Source organism: Saccostrea echinata, unplaced genomic scaffold (assembly GCF_033153115.1).
Source record: "Saccostrea echinata isolate AGI-Se365-2 ecotype Australia unplaced genomic scaffold, CSIRO_AGI_Sech_v1 ptg000010l, whole genome shotgun sequence".
Lineage (NCBI taxonomy): Eukaryota > Metazoa > Mollusca > Bivalvia > Ostreida > Ostreidae > Saccostrea > Saccostrea echinata.
This window is the reverse complement of record NW_026889759.1, coordinates 7,325,742-7,344,868: the sequence shown is the minus strand read 5'-3', so window position 1 is coordinate 7,344,868 and position 19,127 is coordinate 7,325,742. Positions and strand designations below refer to the sequence as shown.

Sequence of the window (19,127 nt, the reverse complement as noted above, 5' to 3'; positions counted from 1 at the left end):
TCATCAACTTGTTGGTTAATATTTTGCCTCGTTTTAAAAATTGATCGTACGTAGAGCATGCTCCTGAATATCGAATCAACTTGGAGACCTAATAAGGGTATTGCTACATAAATAAGGGAAGTTGACGATAGAAAAGTTGAAGTCATCACGTTTATCGTGAAGTTTTGTTGTTAGGTTACCATTATCTTCTTTGTTATTTAGTTTTGTTTGTTTGCTTTTGATTTCACTATGGAGACGCCACCACTTGCCGGTGGAAGGCTGCAAATTTAGACCTATACTCGGCACTCAGGGCCATTGAACAGTGATGGAATTTTTTTTCGTGCTAACACCTACTGCAACACGGTTTATACGGTCTCATCCAAAGGACTGGTCTCCACGTCTTGCAGTAGATTCGAATCCGCGATATAAGGATCAACTCCCTACTGGAAGTAATTACATTTTGAAGCTTAATGACTTTTTGAAAATAATACGAAGCTCCTCATTGCTTTGACATAAAACTTATGGGTAACAATCTTTTTACCGGTTTTGCTACTAAAAGGTAATAGGTCGTACATTGGGGTAAGTAACTCTTCTAGATCTGTGCAGGAGGTAAGAAAATTTGCTTTCATAATGTCAATTTTAGCCATTTGGCTCATCAGTTTGATAAATCATTTACAAATGCACACAGTTCTAATGAAACAACTCAGACTGCTGATGAGGTCAAAATATTTTTGTACCCCTAGCCTTTTTGCAGCATAGATTTCCCTCTGGTTTCTAGCTCTCCTAAGCCAAAGACTCAAGTGAGCTTTTCTTATCAAAATCTGTCCGTTGTCTGTCGTCGTGGTTGTTGTTGACTTTGTCTTAAACTTTTCACAATTTCATCTTCTTCTCTAGGGCCACGCCATATTTTAAGGGAAGATAATAAGGAATTAGTGAAAATTTAATTGCATCATTCAAAAATCTTCTTAAGAACCATTGGGCCAGAAAAGATTAAACTTATGTCGAAGCTTTATTACATATTGCAGATTCAAATTTCTTCAAATCATGAACCCCCCCCCCCCCCCAGTAGCGTGGTGTCATAATAGGCGATAAAATTTGTACATTATAAATACATACGTGAATATATACAAATGTGTAGGAAAAAATCTTTAAAAATCTTCTTCATGAGAACCACTGGGCCAGAAAAGTTGAAACATAGGTGAAAGCTTTATTACATTATGTAGATTCAAATTTTTTTCAAATCATGACTCCCCCCCCCCCGGGGGATAGGGAAGGTCACAATGCACGATCAAAGTTTTACGTAGAATTTTCTTCTCGGGAACAACAAAGGCGTGATTAATCATATTGATATGTAAGTTTCCTCTGGCAATGTAGATTCAAGTTTATTTAAATCAAGGCAACTGTGTGGAATGGTGATCAAAGTTTTACATAGGAATACATAGGAAGAATCTTTTTAAAAATTGCAAAGTGCAGAATATGGAAGCATTCTAGAGTAGTGAAGATTCAAGTTCGTTCAAATCAGGACCCCAGCAATAGGGTGGGGTCACCATAGTGAACAAAGTTTTACATAGGAATGTAGAGGAAAAAATAACATGATGTAGAACAGGAAGGAACAGTGACTCAGGTAAGCTTGTGGCTCATGGGTCTCTTAATTTTTGCTTTTTTTCCTCTTTCATTGTTTTTTTAATTGTTTTTTCTTTTCAACTACGAAATTGGTTTTGAAATCAGATGGGAACGTTTGCATTTTATGTTTTCAAGTCTTTTAATTTTTTTTCTTAGGTATCAAGCAAATTTAACTTGCATGTTTTGTAATAATGAACATTAGACTGTAAATGTAGAGTTCGGGCCCCACAAAAAAGCATCTTGATCAGAATTTTGTAATATTCAGGTTGCTAAGACTTGTGAGTATATTGCCAAAGAAACAAATCGGAAGTAGAAAATGATAGTCCCATCATAGTCCCAAAGATGATAGAAGTTGATAATAGTTCCTAAGCTAATAACTGTTTATCCAAAACTTTTTCTAGAAATTTTCCTATGAAATAATAAAAGTGTATGTGAAAGTGTATGAAAAATGCATGTGCTAAGAGTTTTTTAAAATACGAAAATGCGGCAGGTCACTGTGTTTATCAAAGCCAATTGATGTGATAATTAAACGTCTTTTTTCTTCAAGTATGTACTGTAAATTAAATACATAATCATATGCACGGATCTCAGAATGGCGTCTTCATTGAATTTATCTAATATAAAATGTCTCAATAATTACACGATTTCTATTAACTGTAAGATAAGAGGTGGACCAGAAATGTTTGTTTACGGAAAATGTCCAATAGTATTGTAAAGAGGGGAGGATCAAAATCACTGTATTTGCAAAAATCTCGAGGGAATCAGGACTACAGTGATTATTAAGCATTGGCCGAGGCAATGAATGATTATTAATGAAAATCACTTTATAATTAGAATTTATAAAACAACCAAATACAGGTTTCATTTGACTTTAACAAGTTTGAATGCATCATTACTACTGAGCTCTTGAGAACCCCAAAAAGGATTTTATTTCTAAAAATTTCTTTTATGGACACAAAATTTCAGAAATGGAAGCATCACTTTCTTAGAAAAACAAGTTTGAACATTGACCACTGTAAAATGCATAATTATCCTGTCCCTGTCTTGGAGTTATGCCAATATTTATGCTCTTGAACACTTATTGTGAATTTGATGCGTGCACAAAATTTGGTACAAAGATCATACCCTGTATGAAAATAATTTTCTTTTCTTCGTATGTTGTGTATGAATTTTATGAATGAATTTTGTTTTTTTGTCAATTTTTTTCAACATGTCAACTTCGTTTTTTTTTCATATTTTTGCCAAAATGAAACATGGACTGTTACTTAAAATAGAAACAACCAGTGCAAAAACAGACATCATATTCTGGTCTCTTAATAGGTTTCCTTTAAACCTCTGAAAAAATATTGTGTTTTTGTCCTTCAGACTTGCTTCCACCACATTTTCTCATATTTGCAAAGTTTTCTCATAGGCACGCTCTTCAATATACCTACCGAGGGTCCATGTGCATGTTTGTCTTCAAATTTCCATGCATTGTCATATTTCAAAATATCCTGATAAATTTTAAAACATAAGTGTGTAGATCAATTAATTTTAGGGACTGGTAAATTATAATACTGCAAAATAGCTATGTTTTTTTCTCAATGCAAGTCAGTTTTTGTCACATAACTCATTTGCATACAGGTACTATTTGGGTGCCGAAATTTAATATTTCCTAAAAGGTAATACTCGAAAGTCTTAGTGAACCATTAAAAATAGTACATGTTGCAAAACTTCTGTGCAAGCAACCATATTATATTCAAAAAGTGTCAGAAATTTTGAAGAGTTTATAGCCCTTAAACAAAGTCCCCTCCCCTTCCCGCTATGCTATCATTACTATTTGTAGTAATATATCTTGCCCGACCAGCTAAAAATATATGTATGTGTATATTTGACAGTGTAAGTATAAGTAACAAAATACATGATGACTAAGAGCTATGTATGGGGTAGAAATTGTTTTGTATTTTAAATACCTGTATTCATTGAAGTTTCGTCACTCTGCTCTACTTACCTTTGGGTTACATGTTCTATAAATATTCCTATACACATGTTATTGGTTACGGAAATCAATAATTTCGCAATTCTCATCGGAAGGATCCGTGTTTCAAACATCATCTGCGTGCTCATTTTTAGGTTGTATATTTACTTGAAATTTCATGGAGTAATTTTCAATGTCGGTGAGTGATATACCCCATAATTCATTTAGCGGAATGCAGAAAAGCGATCCATCGTCGTCGTCGCCTCCGGCCTATTCAGGACCGGATACCCGAGATGATATTCCTGGATATTCGGGTTTTACCTACTCTGGAGGATCTGGTATTGTTACAGCAGATCAAGTACAGGAACTATGCAAGTATCATTTCAAAGTGTTAACCATTGAATTTTCCCTCAGAATAGTTTCTGTTTCCATACAATCATGTAATTTAAACCTATACTCGCCAATTAGGGTCAATGAACAGTGAGGGTTCTTTATCGTGTCAACGCCTAAAGCGAAAAGGGGCCTCGGTTTTTAAGGCTCCCTCCGAAAGGCCAGTGGCGCTCACTTCTAGTGTCAGGCGCTCGGCAAAGGAACAGTCACTACCTATGTTTGCATCTTAGGTTTGACGCCGCGTGGCGAACGAAAATTGAACCCGGACCCCGATCAAAAAGCAATCGCCCTACTACTGGGCTACCGTGACTGGTCTGTTCAAATTGAAGAGATTTATATGCGACCCCTTTTTAATTTAGGCAAGACATATATCTGTCATTGTTGCAATTTTCACTGTACGCATGTAAAACTGTCCTTATTTTAAATTATACGACGTTACAAAGACTCAACTATCTTGCCAGGTATAGGACATGGTATGAGTTTTATTTTTATAAATTCATTGCCACGAAATGTATTCCAGTTAATAGAAAAAAAATCTCATATTATGTCCTTTGCCAGTCACCGTATTTTACAGCACCTACAAGTTTGTAAAAAATGTTTTAGAAAAAAAACATAAACATAGCTTAACCCCCCTCCCCAAAATAATAACCCTATATTTGTTAACAGGTCCTCCTCCAGCATATGACTCCATCTTTACACGAACGAACACGAATCCTCCGAGATTAACAAATCATCGCAGGTCAAGCAAAACCAATCCATACCTCCAAGATGACAGAAATCTATGGGAAAAACTTCATGAATGCTTTGAAATGTCCAGTAAGTAAAAATAACATTTACATGTGCATAGTAATTTTTATTCAATATGATTGAATAACTCCTGGCTCTCTGATTGGTTGAGATCCAACACTGTAGTAAACATACCAAGTTATGTTCACCTGCATTGAGACTTTCCAGGTGAGCATAGCATTTATTTTTTGCTAAATTGTACTAAATGATCGAGAACTTCCAAATTGATACAATTAGTTATGAAAAGTGTTCACCTGCTTTCGACCTTCCAGATGAACATTAATTTTTTTCTGCAATGGACCAAAAATAGATCAAGAACGTTTAAATTGTTACAATTGGTAATGAAAAGTAATTTCAGCTGCACTTGACTTGCAGGTAAACATAACATTTTTTTCTACATCTCACAAAAAAAAGATCAAGAAATTCCAAATTAATAAACTGGTTATGTTTCTTTTTTTTCTAATTCCACTTCGGCTAAGACTTCAACAGTATAAACAACCAAGAAAAGATGGCAAGGTTTGCTTAAGAGTTCGTTTTTTTAATCATTTAATCATATGATTAAAAAATGTTTTTCAGTCAATACCATGATATATCAACCCTCGAAGTAAATTATTCACCCCGCCTTCGGGCTTGTTAAATATTATATTCTTCAGGATGTCAAATCATCGTATCGACCCCAAGTAGAAAAGTAATTGTATCCAATTTCCTTTTACTTATACCTGTTTTAAAAGATCAACACAAGTTTTATCATTTGAGGTAAACATTATGTATGTAATCATTACCATATGATAAATATGCTTGAAAACGTTTGGGGGAAAAACAATGAAATTATGTTAAAATACAATATACCCCAATCAATTTTTAATACAGTCAACAGAAAATTTTATTTCTTATAGTTAATTCGTTATCGTTTGTTAACAAGTCTACTTGTTCGTATTTTCTTATTTCAGGAGTACTTTTTAGCTCACCTGAGCTGAAAGCTCAAGTGAGCTTTTCTGATCACCTGTTGTCCGGCGTCCGTCCGTCTGTCTGTCTGTCCGTCCGTCTGTAAACTTTTCACATTTTCAACTTCTTCTGAAGAACCACTGAGCCAATTTTAACCAAAGTTAGTACAGGACATCCTTGGGTAAAGGGGAGTTTAAATTGTTAAAATGAAGGGCCAACCCCCCCTTACAAGGGGAGATAATCAAAAAAAGACAAAAATTGGGTGGGGTCATTAAAAAATCTTCTTCTCAAGAACCACAGGGCCAGAAAAGCTGAAACTTATGTGGAAGCATCTTTGGGTAGTGTAAATTCTAAATTGTTCAAATCATAGCCCCCGGGGGTAGGGCGGGGCCACAATAGGAAATTAAAAGTTTTACATTGAAATATATAGGCAAAATCTTTGAAAATCTTCTTCTCAAGAACCACTGGGCCAGAAAAGCTGAAACTTATGTGGAAGCATCTTTGGGTAGTGTAGATTTTAAATTGTTCAAATCATGGCCCACGGGGGTAGGGCGGGGCCGCAATAAATATTACAAAGGGGAGGTCTTGTGAAGAACAGCAGAGCCAAAGTAACTCAGGTGAGCGTTCTGGCCCATGGGCCTCTTGTTTATTTTTATTATAAAAATTTATTTGCAATTTTAGTATTTTCGTATTTCAGGAGTACTTTTTTTTAATTGTAAAAATTTATTTGCAAATTTAGTTTTGACATCTTTACCATTTCACTTATTTTCCTCACTAGATATTTATTATAAATTCTTTGGAATTAGGGCTAAGGGGATTTTTTCTGCAATTCAAAGTAAGAAATTGTAGTATTAACTTAAAAGAGCAATTACGAACATTCGAACTCCTGTTCCTAAATATATGGGAGTCGAAAATGCTTCAAAAATTCTATATTCACTGAATTCTATCCATTATTAAGTAGAAACAATATAAGATAATCAGTGCTAATTTCCATTAATAGTAGGAGAAATGTAAAATGTATATGAGATGATAAAAATGCTTCAAACCATTTTTATACAATTTGATATTTTACTTATGTTTTCTATTGATACGCCGGTTCACAGCAGGTGAATTTTGCCAAGGTTGTTTAAATCACCAATAACAAATCAAAGAGCTAAAAAAAATTGATTTATTGATTTTTAAGAATTACAGAAAATGATCACATTCACAAGCTCTGAAAGAAATTTTTAAATGTTGTTTATTTTAGTTCTACAAAAGATGATAAGAACGGTATTTCGGACTTTTTCTTACATCATATCTTTAATGTTTTACTGCATACAAAGTAATTTAAGATGCTGGAAACAATTTCTGATCTATGAAATCAATGAAATGTTTAAACATCATTTATTTCAGTTTTACAACAGATTATATGGCTGGCAGCTCTGGCTTTTTCTATATCATATATCTTTTTCGGTAAGTCAAATCTACCTGCAACTGAAAGTAAATATCCAGTGATCATAAATGTATATGTATAATGTCCACGACTTTATGAGTATTGGAATTATAAGTACAAGTACCTTGTATATTACTTGCGACCATCTAAGCATTCTTTTGAAAATTAATTTCATTTTATTTGTACGTATGTCGATGTGATGTCGTATATAAAACAAATAACTCCACTATATTTTATAGTATATAATTTATGCAAAAGAAACGTTGAATATATTGAGAGTATGGCAACAATTTTTAATCAATCTTTGTGTCGTACCACAGATTGGGAACATCATTTTGTAGGTTCAAAATACTTTTGAGAAAAAAAGTTTCAAAGAATTGGAATTTAATTTAACAACAACAAATCTTCTGAGGATAATGGAATTTTCTTTGCAAATTTGTACATTATTCCTACTACATGATTGAGGAAAAAAACTTCCTAAATTTCTTATAACTTTTTTTTTTAAATAAATCTTCAAAGTAATAAATACAATGTATAATTTTGGAGAATTTCTTTCAAAATTTAAAAATATATATTTTTAAAGTAAATGGTGATCGAAATAGTAACTTTTCGTAAATTCCGATCTTAATATGAATCGAAATTTCAATGACTGGTATATCATATTGTTTTACTAGGACTGAAGCATAAAGGAGACTGTTATTGGAAAAAGTTCAACGACAAAGGAAAAAGTCAAGAGGGCGAAGATCTCACCGTTTTCATACAAGCTGAGGGTGGACTTATGTGTGCAACTATCCTATACGCCTTTTTATGTCGATTTTTTGCCCTGTTGGACAGTCGTCGTACCCATCGTCAATCTAGGGATGATGTTGAGGGAAAGAAAAAATGTGGGGGTCATTTGTTTTTTCTTGGCCTGGCATTGTATATCGCTAATTTCGGTTTGATTATTGCAGGTAAATTATTTTTTATTATTATCATTATAATAATAATAATAATAATAATTATTATTATTATTATTATTATGCAGAATTTGCAAATAAAGCAAACAATCCAAGTAAACACGCAAATAAATAAACGTTTCTTTTTACTGCATAAAGTGACCATCCTTCTTTTTTGTAATATATTTACCTGCTAGTTTTCTCAAAACACACAAATAATAATTTTAAAAACCCAACTTTTTTGTATGGATTTAATCCATTTCAATTTTTTTTTTGTTTGCAGGAGCAGTAAAAGTTTTCAATCTTTACGACAGTAAAGAAATATCGAAAAATGAAACGTACACAGTCAAGTGCGACACAGACTTCTACAGCTTTTATTACAATGCCAAAATAGGAGAACTGGCTGTGTTAATGCCGTACGCTCTTTACGTCTTGATTGCCTTGATTTTTGTGCCAGAAAATCAAAGTAAGCTGTTTTCCCCTCTAATGCTATACAGTCAAACCTCGTTATCTCGAATTCTCGAACATCTCCAATTTTTTTCTATATCCAATCGAGTTCGAGATAATAAGGTTGACTGTATTTATTTCCCTGAAGCAATATTTTACGCAATGAATTTTGTGATAAGCTTTTTATCTAATAGGAATATCCATTCAGTTTAAATTAATCTGCTCCGTAAGAATTTGAAAGGTTCCGGTATAATTATATAAATAATGCCCTAAATCTCCATGACTGTGATTTATTTTGGATAAAAACAATTTCATTTTCTTTTTCAATTCACTTAATGCTAGAGTTTCAATCTTGTTTCGGAAAAAAGTATATACTGGATGTGTTTAGACAAATCTTCTTAAAACGCTAACATGAATTTTGTCTACATATGAATCATAGCATATTTATATTTCTAACACAACTTTTAGAAGACAGAAGCAAGGCACATTTATATTTTCGATATTTCATTAAACAGAGAAATGGTTCCTACGACGGAAACGGCGTCAATGGGTCAGACTTCTTGACGCAGACCAAGATGGCGTTATCAGTCCTGATGACATGGAAAGGACTAACGCCAAGCTGGAACAGATTCGTAGACTTGTTGGTGCTAGAAATACTCCTTTGTCTGCTGAAGAACAAAAGAAATGGTGGAACGACCACATTTTCAAGAGCGGTCCCGGAAAAAACATATCAATGAATGACTACATCAGTTGTCTGGAAGCAAATTGTCCTGCAAAGGCAATCGTTACGGGATTCTTCAACTTCTTCTCCACGGAGGTTTATCGAAAGAAAAACCTTATCATCAGTGAGGAGGACTTCGTCAAGTTTTGGGCCATTCTTGCTGGTGTCGACGAACGTCATTGCAGAGAAGTGTTTGTTAAGCATATACCTTCACCACTAACGATGGCCTTTTTCTTGGAGGATTTTGAAGCTTTTCTTTCGCATAATGAATTTTGGAATGAATACGGCTATAGAGTATTTAACATTCTGAAATATAAAGACTCGTGTAGATGCTGCAGAGTGTAAAAATTCTTATAGATTTTATCCTATACGAAATTATTATAGATTTTGTCCTATACAAAAAGTACATGTGATTTTTTTAAAATTCATTTATGTCAAATATATGTATATCGAAACCGAATAAGGAGTCTTCAGTTACAGGTATTGACAGGTCTTAGAATAATCCATCACAAGAAATACTAACACACGTTGCATATGGGATACGATCTGCAAAATACAATGCTTCAATAAGGACTACCATTTCTTTTAAAGCGAGAAATGTCATCAGTATATATGTGTGTTTGAGTTTTTTTCCGGATAGAGATAAGGTTTGTTTTTTTCTGCTTTCTGTATTATTGCTTTTCACATTGGATAAATATAATGATCGTGCATTTTCAAATAAAGCTTCAAGACACCCACACTGCAATGGAGACAGTCGATTCGAGCAATATGACTGATACATTATATTAACGTCAGTCTTGTTAACTGCACCTAAACTGAGAACACATAGATAAAATTGAAACTAATACGTATACAATTAAGAAATAAATAACAAGTTTAAAAACTTCAATGGGAATTGAAGTGGGTCGGTCACGTGATCAAATCCTGTGAAGGCCGAAGGCCTTCTCAGAAGATTTGATCACGTACCGACCCACTTCAATTCCCATTGAAGTTTTTAAACTTGTTATTTATTACTTATATATACATTTGAGATGGACAATTGAATGTAATCGAATATAAATATTGCACTAACCGCACGTCGTAGATTTCGACAAATTACGCTAGGTGTAAATCGACTTGAAAAACGGTTACGCTTCAAATTCATCTGGCAAAGGATTCTGTTTTGAAGGGAATATTCTGTGAAAGGCTACTTGCGATCAATTATAGTGAGCATATTGGTGTCTGGGAATTTTTGTATTCATGAGAACCCATATTCGATGTTAAAAAACACAAGAAACACGTCCGATGTTTGATAATAAAAAGTTGGAGGAATTTCGGTAGGAAAGGGATGGATGGAGACACTTGTCCGGACCAGATAACTTGAAATCAAGTACAAAATTTGATCAAAACCATAAAATCTACGATTTCAGTAAGGCATATTTATATTAATTTATGATGTTGACATGGAGACACTGGCGACAGCTTACATTGTTAAGACAACGTCACAACGATCTCGATGATGGAGGTGTGCCTACCGAACTTCCAAAGTGCAGTGTTTGTCAGCTGTTTGTGGCGTGATTGCATTACATTGATATTTTTCAACAGATTTTCAAATTTATTGTGAGTAAAGTTTAACGAAAAAAAATTATAGCATTCAGAGGTCTGCGAGAAAAATAAGGGTAAACGTTGAGACTATGCAGCTCAGACATGGAACTTATAACATGTAGTTTTCTATTCTCTATGTAAAACCGATCAAAAACTGTATTAAATACTCGTTTACATTGTAAATAAAATGATTATTATAATTTACTAGAGTATTTTGTACATTTTTATGTATGAAAAACATGCTATATTGCTTAGTGGAGTAAGTCTTTTTATGTAGATATTACTGCGCTGTGTGATTGGGTCACGTAATGACCTATGACCTTCGAAAAACTTCATACAGTTATGAAGATATTTGCTCTCTGCATGTTTATATAATAGAGAGATACCACAAATGTATATATATTGATTTGTTTAAAAGTGCATGAGTATCGTTTTCACAACTAGACTTAGAACAAATATTATATTTTATTACAGCACCTGTTTTTAAAAAAAAAAACCACCTGAGTGAAATGTATGTGCATACAGGTCACATTCAGTATAACAGAACAAATATTGCATGTAGTTGAGGGTAACATTGGAAATTTTCACTCCAAGAAAACCATTGTCAACCTCAACTGCTCATTGTTTGACAATTATTTTCTTGGGTTTTTTTTTTAGCTGTTACGGTAGCTCAGTCAGTAGAGCGCTCGCTCCGTGCTCAGAAGGTTTTGTGTTCCAATCACAGCCACAAGTAACTTAAGTCGATAAAAGATAGGTTACCGTAGCAACTGTTCCTTCTCCAAGCGCTCGGCACTTTGGAGTGAAACGCGGCTAGGATAAGGCAGTCCATTAAATATTACAGTGTACCAGCTGTTGTTACCTCTCTGAACTACTAAGATATGATGTCATAATAGAATATGACATCAAGTCACTGCAAACTTGAGCAGTCATGACGGGGAAAGTGTCATAACTTTTACATTCCTTCCCATGGCATGTAGATTTTATTTCGACATTGATGTTTAAATCAGGTGTCTGAATTGTTGAGTTTCTATGTGCTGTTATGATGGTGATTATTTGCAATACAATATCTTTATTCCTTTCTCTTTCTGATAATGTAGGTATTCAAACAATAACAAAACATGAAAATGAAACGCTCCCCCTAACACGTCCATAGACAGAGTAAGAATTTATAAATCATGCATATTTTAGACTGGCACAAGTGATTAATAAATATAAACTGGAGATGTTCTATGTGAATCTACTAGAGAAGTGTGTCTTCTAACTGAATTTTGCTGGGGATCGTACATGTATGTAATATATCCTATTTTGTATAAATTGCGATGAAGAGTGGAAAATGCCCCCTTGTATGTGGGTAAGTTGAATTTCTTGTGAAATATTTTCTTAAGAAGTAAAACTCAGACTTTCCCCCAGCACTTTATATATATACCCAAGAATAGGTTTAATTGACTTATGTAACAAACTGTCCTCAATAATTTTGTTTTTCACTTATGCCTATGGGATTTTTGAGCAACAATTAAGTGTCCGTCACGTGATCAACACAGTCATGTGACATCACAAATTTGCTTTCTCACAATACCTTATTTAACTCTCTTCACAAATTTACTGCACATGTCTACATAGATTACAAATTGAAATCTAGCTCAAAATATAATAGTGTATTTCTAATGCATATTAAGCCTTCGGACAGCCTTAACATAGCCGCGAAGTTGCAGGTCCTTCGGATGAGAAATTTGAAGCCCTTCACCTGTATGTGGTGACCTCTCTATATGAGTAAAAATTCTCGAACAGGACATAAAACAACATACAATCAATCAATCAAGCTTTGGATTTTTATTGCTACCCTCAACTACATACAATATTTACCAATATATATAAAGCACTAAAAACCAACAACACTGTATATCCTAAGTGTCGGATCTACTAAGTAGATACAAGGTCACGGATGGAAATTTATATAAAGCACTAAAAATGACCAACGACACGAACAATAATAATTGTCAAATTTTCGGGACGACCTGTCCCTTCCTCAGGACAAAGAAAAAAGTTAAGAAGTCATAAAAACAAAGGAAATAGAGAAGCAAAAACAACTAGCACTACTACTAAACTACCAAACACTAAATATTTACAATGTTACATGTTTAATTTGGAGTTTATAAACACTTGTGAACAAAGAAATCCGGAGCGCTATGAATTGCGTCCGGTCTATCGGGTGTACTCTGGTGAAGTGTGATTTACATAATTGAACGAATTAATTATCGCTAATTAATTACGACCAACAGTAAATCGTACATTGTCTTTTTTCTCAAAATAGCATAACTCTACATGATAAAAAGAAATTAAAGAAAGATAATATGGAAGGACAATTTTGAAATATGAATTTGGATATATTATAAATTTGGAAATCGGAAAAAAAATAAACAAAAATGTAAGCTGTAAATATTTAGGTAGGTTGTTGCAGGATTGCTAATACGAATTAACGGAGATTAAAGGAGAGGGGGGTATACTGTTTTACCCTTGTGTGTCTGTCTGTATGTGTGTCTGTCTTTCTGTCCGTAACAAATTTTTCATCGCAGTTTTCTCAGCAACTACTCATCGCATATGCTTGAAATTTTAACACACTCTTTGTTTAGGCATGCCATATGGTGGGATTCATTTTTGTATGAATCCGTGGTCAACTTTCTGTTTATCTGTGCATCTGTACGTACCATACATAACAAATTTTGGTCGCAGTTTTCTCAGCAACTACTCATCACAGTTGCTTGAAATTTTGACACACTCTTTGTTTAGGCATGCCATATGGTGGGATTCATTTTTGTACGAATCCGTGGTCAACTTCCTGTTAATCCGTGTTCCAGATACCGAAGTTCAACTGTATATTTTGTCATATTCACTTTTTCAAATTCCATAACATCCTTCCATTTCAAAAGGTATGACATCATTAAAAAAATCAATATAGGGAACCCTATGATATATAATACTTACTTGGAAATGAGACGTGCACCAAAAACTTTAACCTGCTCCAAAAGCATTAACCTTGTCATTCTTCAGCTGAAAAACCTTGACAAGTACAATGAAACATACTAAATGAAACATACTAGAAGTATCGTCCATGTATATCTGATTAATTTAGGGCATAGGGGCACTTGAAAAGAAATCTGCTCCAAAAAATTTAACCTGGGACGCTGACACTGAGAGTTTTTGTTTGTTGTTTAACATCCCTCTCGAGGATATTTCACTCATATGGAGATGCCACTAATTGCCGGTGGAGAGCTGTTTTTGACCTATACTCAACACTCATGATCAGAGCCATTAAGCAGTGGGGGATCTTTTTCGTGCCAGCATGGTCTACTCGTCTGTTGTAAAATCAACATTTTCAATTTTGTTTTAATTTTAAAATTCATTCGTACATTTTATGTTGCACATATACCTTATTATGCACTCTGTGTGGGAAAATGGATGACACTGCATGTGCACTACATTATGATATAGAACAAGTTTAGAGATTGTTAACTTGAATTTCGTCTCAAATTTAACACATATTTTGACCTGACTCAAGATCTGTGATAAAGACTTGTATATGATATTATATTGAAAAGTCTATAGTATGAATTGCAATACCAGAAATTATATTTTAAATGAAGAAGAAAATAAAGGAGATAACAAATTTCTAATAAATAATGAATTTCTGAAGACCCATAGATTTTGGAAAAAAGGCCCATGGGACACAATGCTCACCTGAGTCAATATTGCCCTGTTCTTCTTCATCAAAGCAGATTTTTTCCTAGATATTCTTTTGTAAAACTTTGATCTCCATTGTGTCCCCACCAAACCCCCTGGGGTGGGTTATGATTTAAACAACTTGAATCTACACTATCCGAGGATGCTTCCATATCAATATGACTAATCATGGCTTTGCTTTTCTTGAAAAGATTTTTCCCCATATATTCCTTTGTAAAACATTGATCCCCCCTTGTGGCCCTACTCTACCCCCTATATATTTTTTCCTATACAGTGTATATTTCTTTGTAAATCATTGATCCACCCTTGTGGCCCACTGAAATCTACACTACCTGAGGATGCTTCCACATCAGTACGACTAATCATGGCATTGCTGTTCTTGAGAAAAAGATTTTTAAAGATTTTTGCCTATATCGTACAATGTAAAACTTTGATCCCCCATTGGGGTTCCACCCTACCCCCCCCCCCCCTTCCGGGTCATGATTTAAACAAACTTGAATCTACACTACCTGAGGATGCTCCCACTCAGTATGACTAATCATGGCATTGCTCTTCTTGAGAAGAAGATTTTAAAGATATTTGCCTATATCGTACATTGTAAAACTTTGATCCCCCATTGTGGAACCAACCTACCCCCCAGGGTCATGATTTGAACAAATCTGAATCTATACTATGTACCTGAGGATGCTTCCATATCAATGTGACTATTTCCCTATATATTCCTAAGTAAAACTTTTGATCCCCATGTGTGGCCCCATCCTAACCTCGGGGGTCATGATTTGAACAAATTTAAATCTACACTATGTAATGAAGCACTCACAAAAGTTCCAGCTTTTTTTGCCCAATGGTTCTTGAGAAGAAGGTTTTTATGCTACCAAATTTATACTAATTCTTAATTATCTTCCCTTGAAAGGGAGCATGGCCCTTCATTTGAACAAACTTGAATCTCCTTCATCCAAGGTTCCTTTGTGCAAGTTTAGTTGAAATTGGCCCCGATGGCTCTTCATCAGAAGTTCAAAATGTGAAAAATTTACAATTGGACAGCTAGACAGACAGACAGCTAAGATAGACTGACAACAGACAAAATGTGATCAGAAAAGATCACTTGAACTTTCAGCTCAGGTGAGCTAAAAATGAACACTAAATGGCTCTTCCATCTTGATGCAGGCCCTAGCTGATTGTAGGATTAACTTTTGGGACATCATAAGTAATGTTTTACATGTATGTATTATTAAACAAAAAACTTCTCCTCTGCTTTCAAGGGCTTGGAACCTTCTGCTTGAAAAAACACAGATCCTATAAATGCTGGGAAGCAATGTTTTTTTTTGTTTTTGTTTTTTTCAAGCAGGCAGCATTAAAAGTTTTGTGCTTTTTTTCCTTTCTTTTTTAGTGCTTTTCTTTTTTGGTTTCTTCTTGTTTTTTTTCTTTCTTTTTTTCCTTTTGTTTTTTCTTTTTCCTTTCATGTTTTTTTTTTCTTTTTGTTTCTTTTGTTGTTGTTGTTGTTGTTTTTTTTTTTGTTTTTTTTTTTTTGGTTTCTCTTTTTTTGTGCAAAACTTTGGCCAATGAGATCAGACAATTTAACATTACACTAGTCACAATTCATTGTTCACTGTCACAATTTAGCATTTACTTCTAACATTTACATGTACTATCACTGCATAACTATTCAAATTTATCATTCACTGTCACAATTTAACATTTACTACTTATACACTTTAACATTTACACGTACTATCAATGCATAACTAGTCACAATTCATTGTTCGATGTACAATTTAACATTTACTATTACAATTAACATTCACATGTACTCTCTCTGCAGAATTAGTCCCATCAATACATGCTGATATACATTCAATAACACAATAAATCCTTAGTCACCATTAACCACCTTATTAAAATAGCTTAAGTAAATTTGTACACACTACGGTAATCACAATTTAACATTTACTATCACTTTATATCCACAGTCACATCAATAATACATTGCATATATATTCATTTGAACAATAAATTCATTAAGTCAATCACTGTCAACTATACATACTAACTATACATAAGCTAAATAAATCGGTACTTAACATTTACAATATATCCAGTCACCTTAGTAATGCACATTGTATATATATTCAATTACACAATAAATTCATAGTCACTATATCCACCCTAACTTTTTAATAAGTAGTTGTACATTCCAGGAATAATAATATGATATATAAAAATCACTTCTTCTGTAACATTTACACATAATTTTTTTGATGTTGAATAAGATAAAAAGAAAGATTTTTGAAAGACAAAGGAGCCTACAACTAGTTGCGTTTTCAACCCCTCCTCCCCAGGCCAGCCTGGCAACCGTAGCGGCAAAGGACCCAAGAAGTTCCAACCAGTAATGCCCCAGGGTATCGACAAGGTCTACTTACAACTAGCCTTCAACTACTTCATCTAAACAATTTTATAATGTATTAGACGATAACATGAAATAACATTATAGCAAAATAATGATAGATGATAAAAGATATCTACATAAAATAATAAAAATAGCACAATTATCTCTTTGACATAGAGAAAAAGAAGGGGGTCAGTGTGGGAGGAAACCGGGGCACCCGGAGAAAACCCACGTGTCAGAGTGGGTGACCCCATACCCTCTTACAACTCAGACACCCATTTCCAAAACAAATGTCTCAAACAAATATGTTCTGGATAATAACAAATTATAACATTGTAAACTGAATGTGCTTGTGTGTGCTTCACAGATCTGGCTTTCTGCATTGTCATCTTTCTTTTTCCAAACATGATCACAAGGATATGCCTCTTCAATACTTTTACTTTCTGTCAATGAATAAGAAAAAAAGGTAACCATTAGGACTGATGAAGTAGAAAGGAAGAACAGAGTCCTACAGAATGGCATACTTGGGTACTTATTCTCATACCTGAGGCTCCTTGTCATTCATAATGTCAAGCACATCCACATGATTTTATCTGAGTCTCTTACTGGGTACTGTCACTAAATCATCAAAGCACACTGTAAAATAGATGTTAATTAATATACTTCAGCATCTTTGGAGAGGACTTGTATAGGCAGTGCCTGCTGTCCAATCCAGTTATGTTTAATCATAATAAAATATTGTTTAAATTAAATTACTTCAGCATCTAAATAAGTATAAACAGAAATTAAGAAAAGAACAGACATATCTTAGCAAAATATTATATAGCTCTAACATAATGTTCTTCTGCTGTACTTTTTTCAAAAAAGATCCTGGATTATTAATAATGTCCCATACCTGATCAGTGACAGTTATCCACTGTGGTAAGTCCTGCTGTTGAGAAGGTCATCATCCATCAGTCTTGACTTTTCTAAGTATTTCCACCAATTCCTGTCTAGCTGTAGCTGCTCATTTTAACATCTTGAAGGGTCAACATCGATCAGTCTTGCATTTTCTAGGTTTTCCACCAATTCCTGTCTGGCTATAGCTGCTCATTTCCACATATTTTCCAGTTGTTTCCACCAATTCCAGTTCGAATGCAATACTTTATTCTGCATCTTGAAGTACATTAATCAGTCTTGCTTCTTCTAGTTTTTTTCTCATTCATTCGTCTGGCTGCGGCCTCTTATTTCCACATCATCCATCAGCATTGCATTTTCCAGTTGCTCCCACCAACTCCTGTAAGGTTGTTAATGTTCTACTCCACATTGTTGAAGAAAACTTTACCAACACCATCCTTCTAAGTCTCCTCTTCAACCTGTCAGATGCAAGTGTCTCGTATTAATCACTTTTCAGGAAAGAAGTGAAAGGAGTAATGGTTACTGACTCCTTTAGTTTCTGTTTTTAAAAAATGAAAAAAGGTAATAATCAGGTCCAATGAAGAAAAAATGAGAAACCAAAGGTCATAGAGAATTGCCTGCTAGGGATAACTTTCACATACCTGAGGGTTCCTTGTCATTCATGTCAAGCACATCCACATGACTTCATCTGAGTCTCCTACCCGTTACTGTCACCAAATCATCAAAGCACACTATCAAATAGGAGTTAATATACATCTATCAGTATATTAAGAAAAAACAAACATATCTAAATAATATAGTTCAAGGATCAAATATTCTTTTGCTGTACTTTTCCAAAAATGATCTTTGATCATTAATTATGTCTCATACCTGATCAGTGACAGTTATCTACTTTGATATGTCTTGCTGTTGGGAAGGTCAGAGTCCCTCAGTCTCTTCTTTTCCAGTTGTTTCCGCCAATTCCTGTCTGGCTGTAGTTACTCTTTTCTACATCCTGGAGGGTCACTGTCCATCAGTCTTGTCTTTTCCACTTGTTTCCACAAATTCCTGTCTGGCTGTAGCTGTTCATTTCCACATCTTGGAGAGTCAACATCTTTAAGTCACATATTTTCCATTTGATTCCACCAATTCCTGTCTGGCTGTAGCTGCTGATTTCCAAATTCTGGAGAGTCAATGTCCACCATTCTTGTCTTTTCACTTGTTTCCACAAATTCCTATCTGGCTGTAGCTGCTCAATCCACATCCTGAAGGGTCAATGTCAATCAGTCTTGTCTTTTCCACTTGTTTCCACCAATTCCTGTCTGGCT

General features: G+C 34.3%; 1 protein-coding gene and 1 long non-coding RNA gene across 2 annotated transcripts; one reads left to right on the top strand and one right to left on the bottom strand.

Annotated features, from left to right (window-relative positions):
* Positions 1-3,791: 3,791 nt before the first annotated feature.
* Positions 3,792-9,920, top strand: LOC133184468 (uncharacterized). Its single transcript, XM_061319560.1, has 6 exons — positions 3,792-3,897; positions 4,616-4,765; positions 7,073-7,132; positions 7,787-8,062; positions 8,331-8,513; positions 9,010-9,920. The coding sequence occupies exons 1-6, from the start codon at positions 3,792-3,794 to the stop codon at positions 9,558-9,560; spliced, it is 1,326 nt and encodes a 441-aa protein (XP_061175544.1). The 3' UTR covers positions 9,561-9,920.
* A 7,360-nt stretch (positions 9,921-17,280) lies between these two features.
* LOC133184669 (uncharacterized) lies at positions 17,281-18,539 on the bottom strand. The gene is made up of 4 exons (XR_009720838.1): positions 18,462-18,539; positions 17,819-18,278; positions 17,468-17,559; positions 17,281-17,366 (listed from the first exon to the last, which is right to left on the bottom strand). It is a non-coding gene; the product is annotated as an uncharacterized LOC133184669 (long non-coding RNA).
* Between the last annotated feature and the right edge of the window lie 588 nt (positions 18,540-19,127).

Bases quoted from the DNA above. Each gene is read 5' to 3' on its own strand.
- LOC133184468 (XM_061319560.1), top strand. From the start codon at position 3,792: ATGCAGAAAAGCGATCCATCGTCGTCGTCGCCTCCGGCCTATTCAGGA. The intron at 7,133-7,786 runs GTAAGTCAAATC...TTGTTTTACTAG, and splicing joins TATATCATATATCTTTTTCG to GACTGAAGCATAAAGGAGAC. The intron at 8,514-9,009 runs GTAAGCTGTTTT...TTCATTAAACAG, and splicing joins TTTTGTGCCAGAAAATCAAA to AGAAATGGTTCCTACGACGG.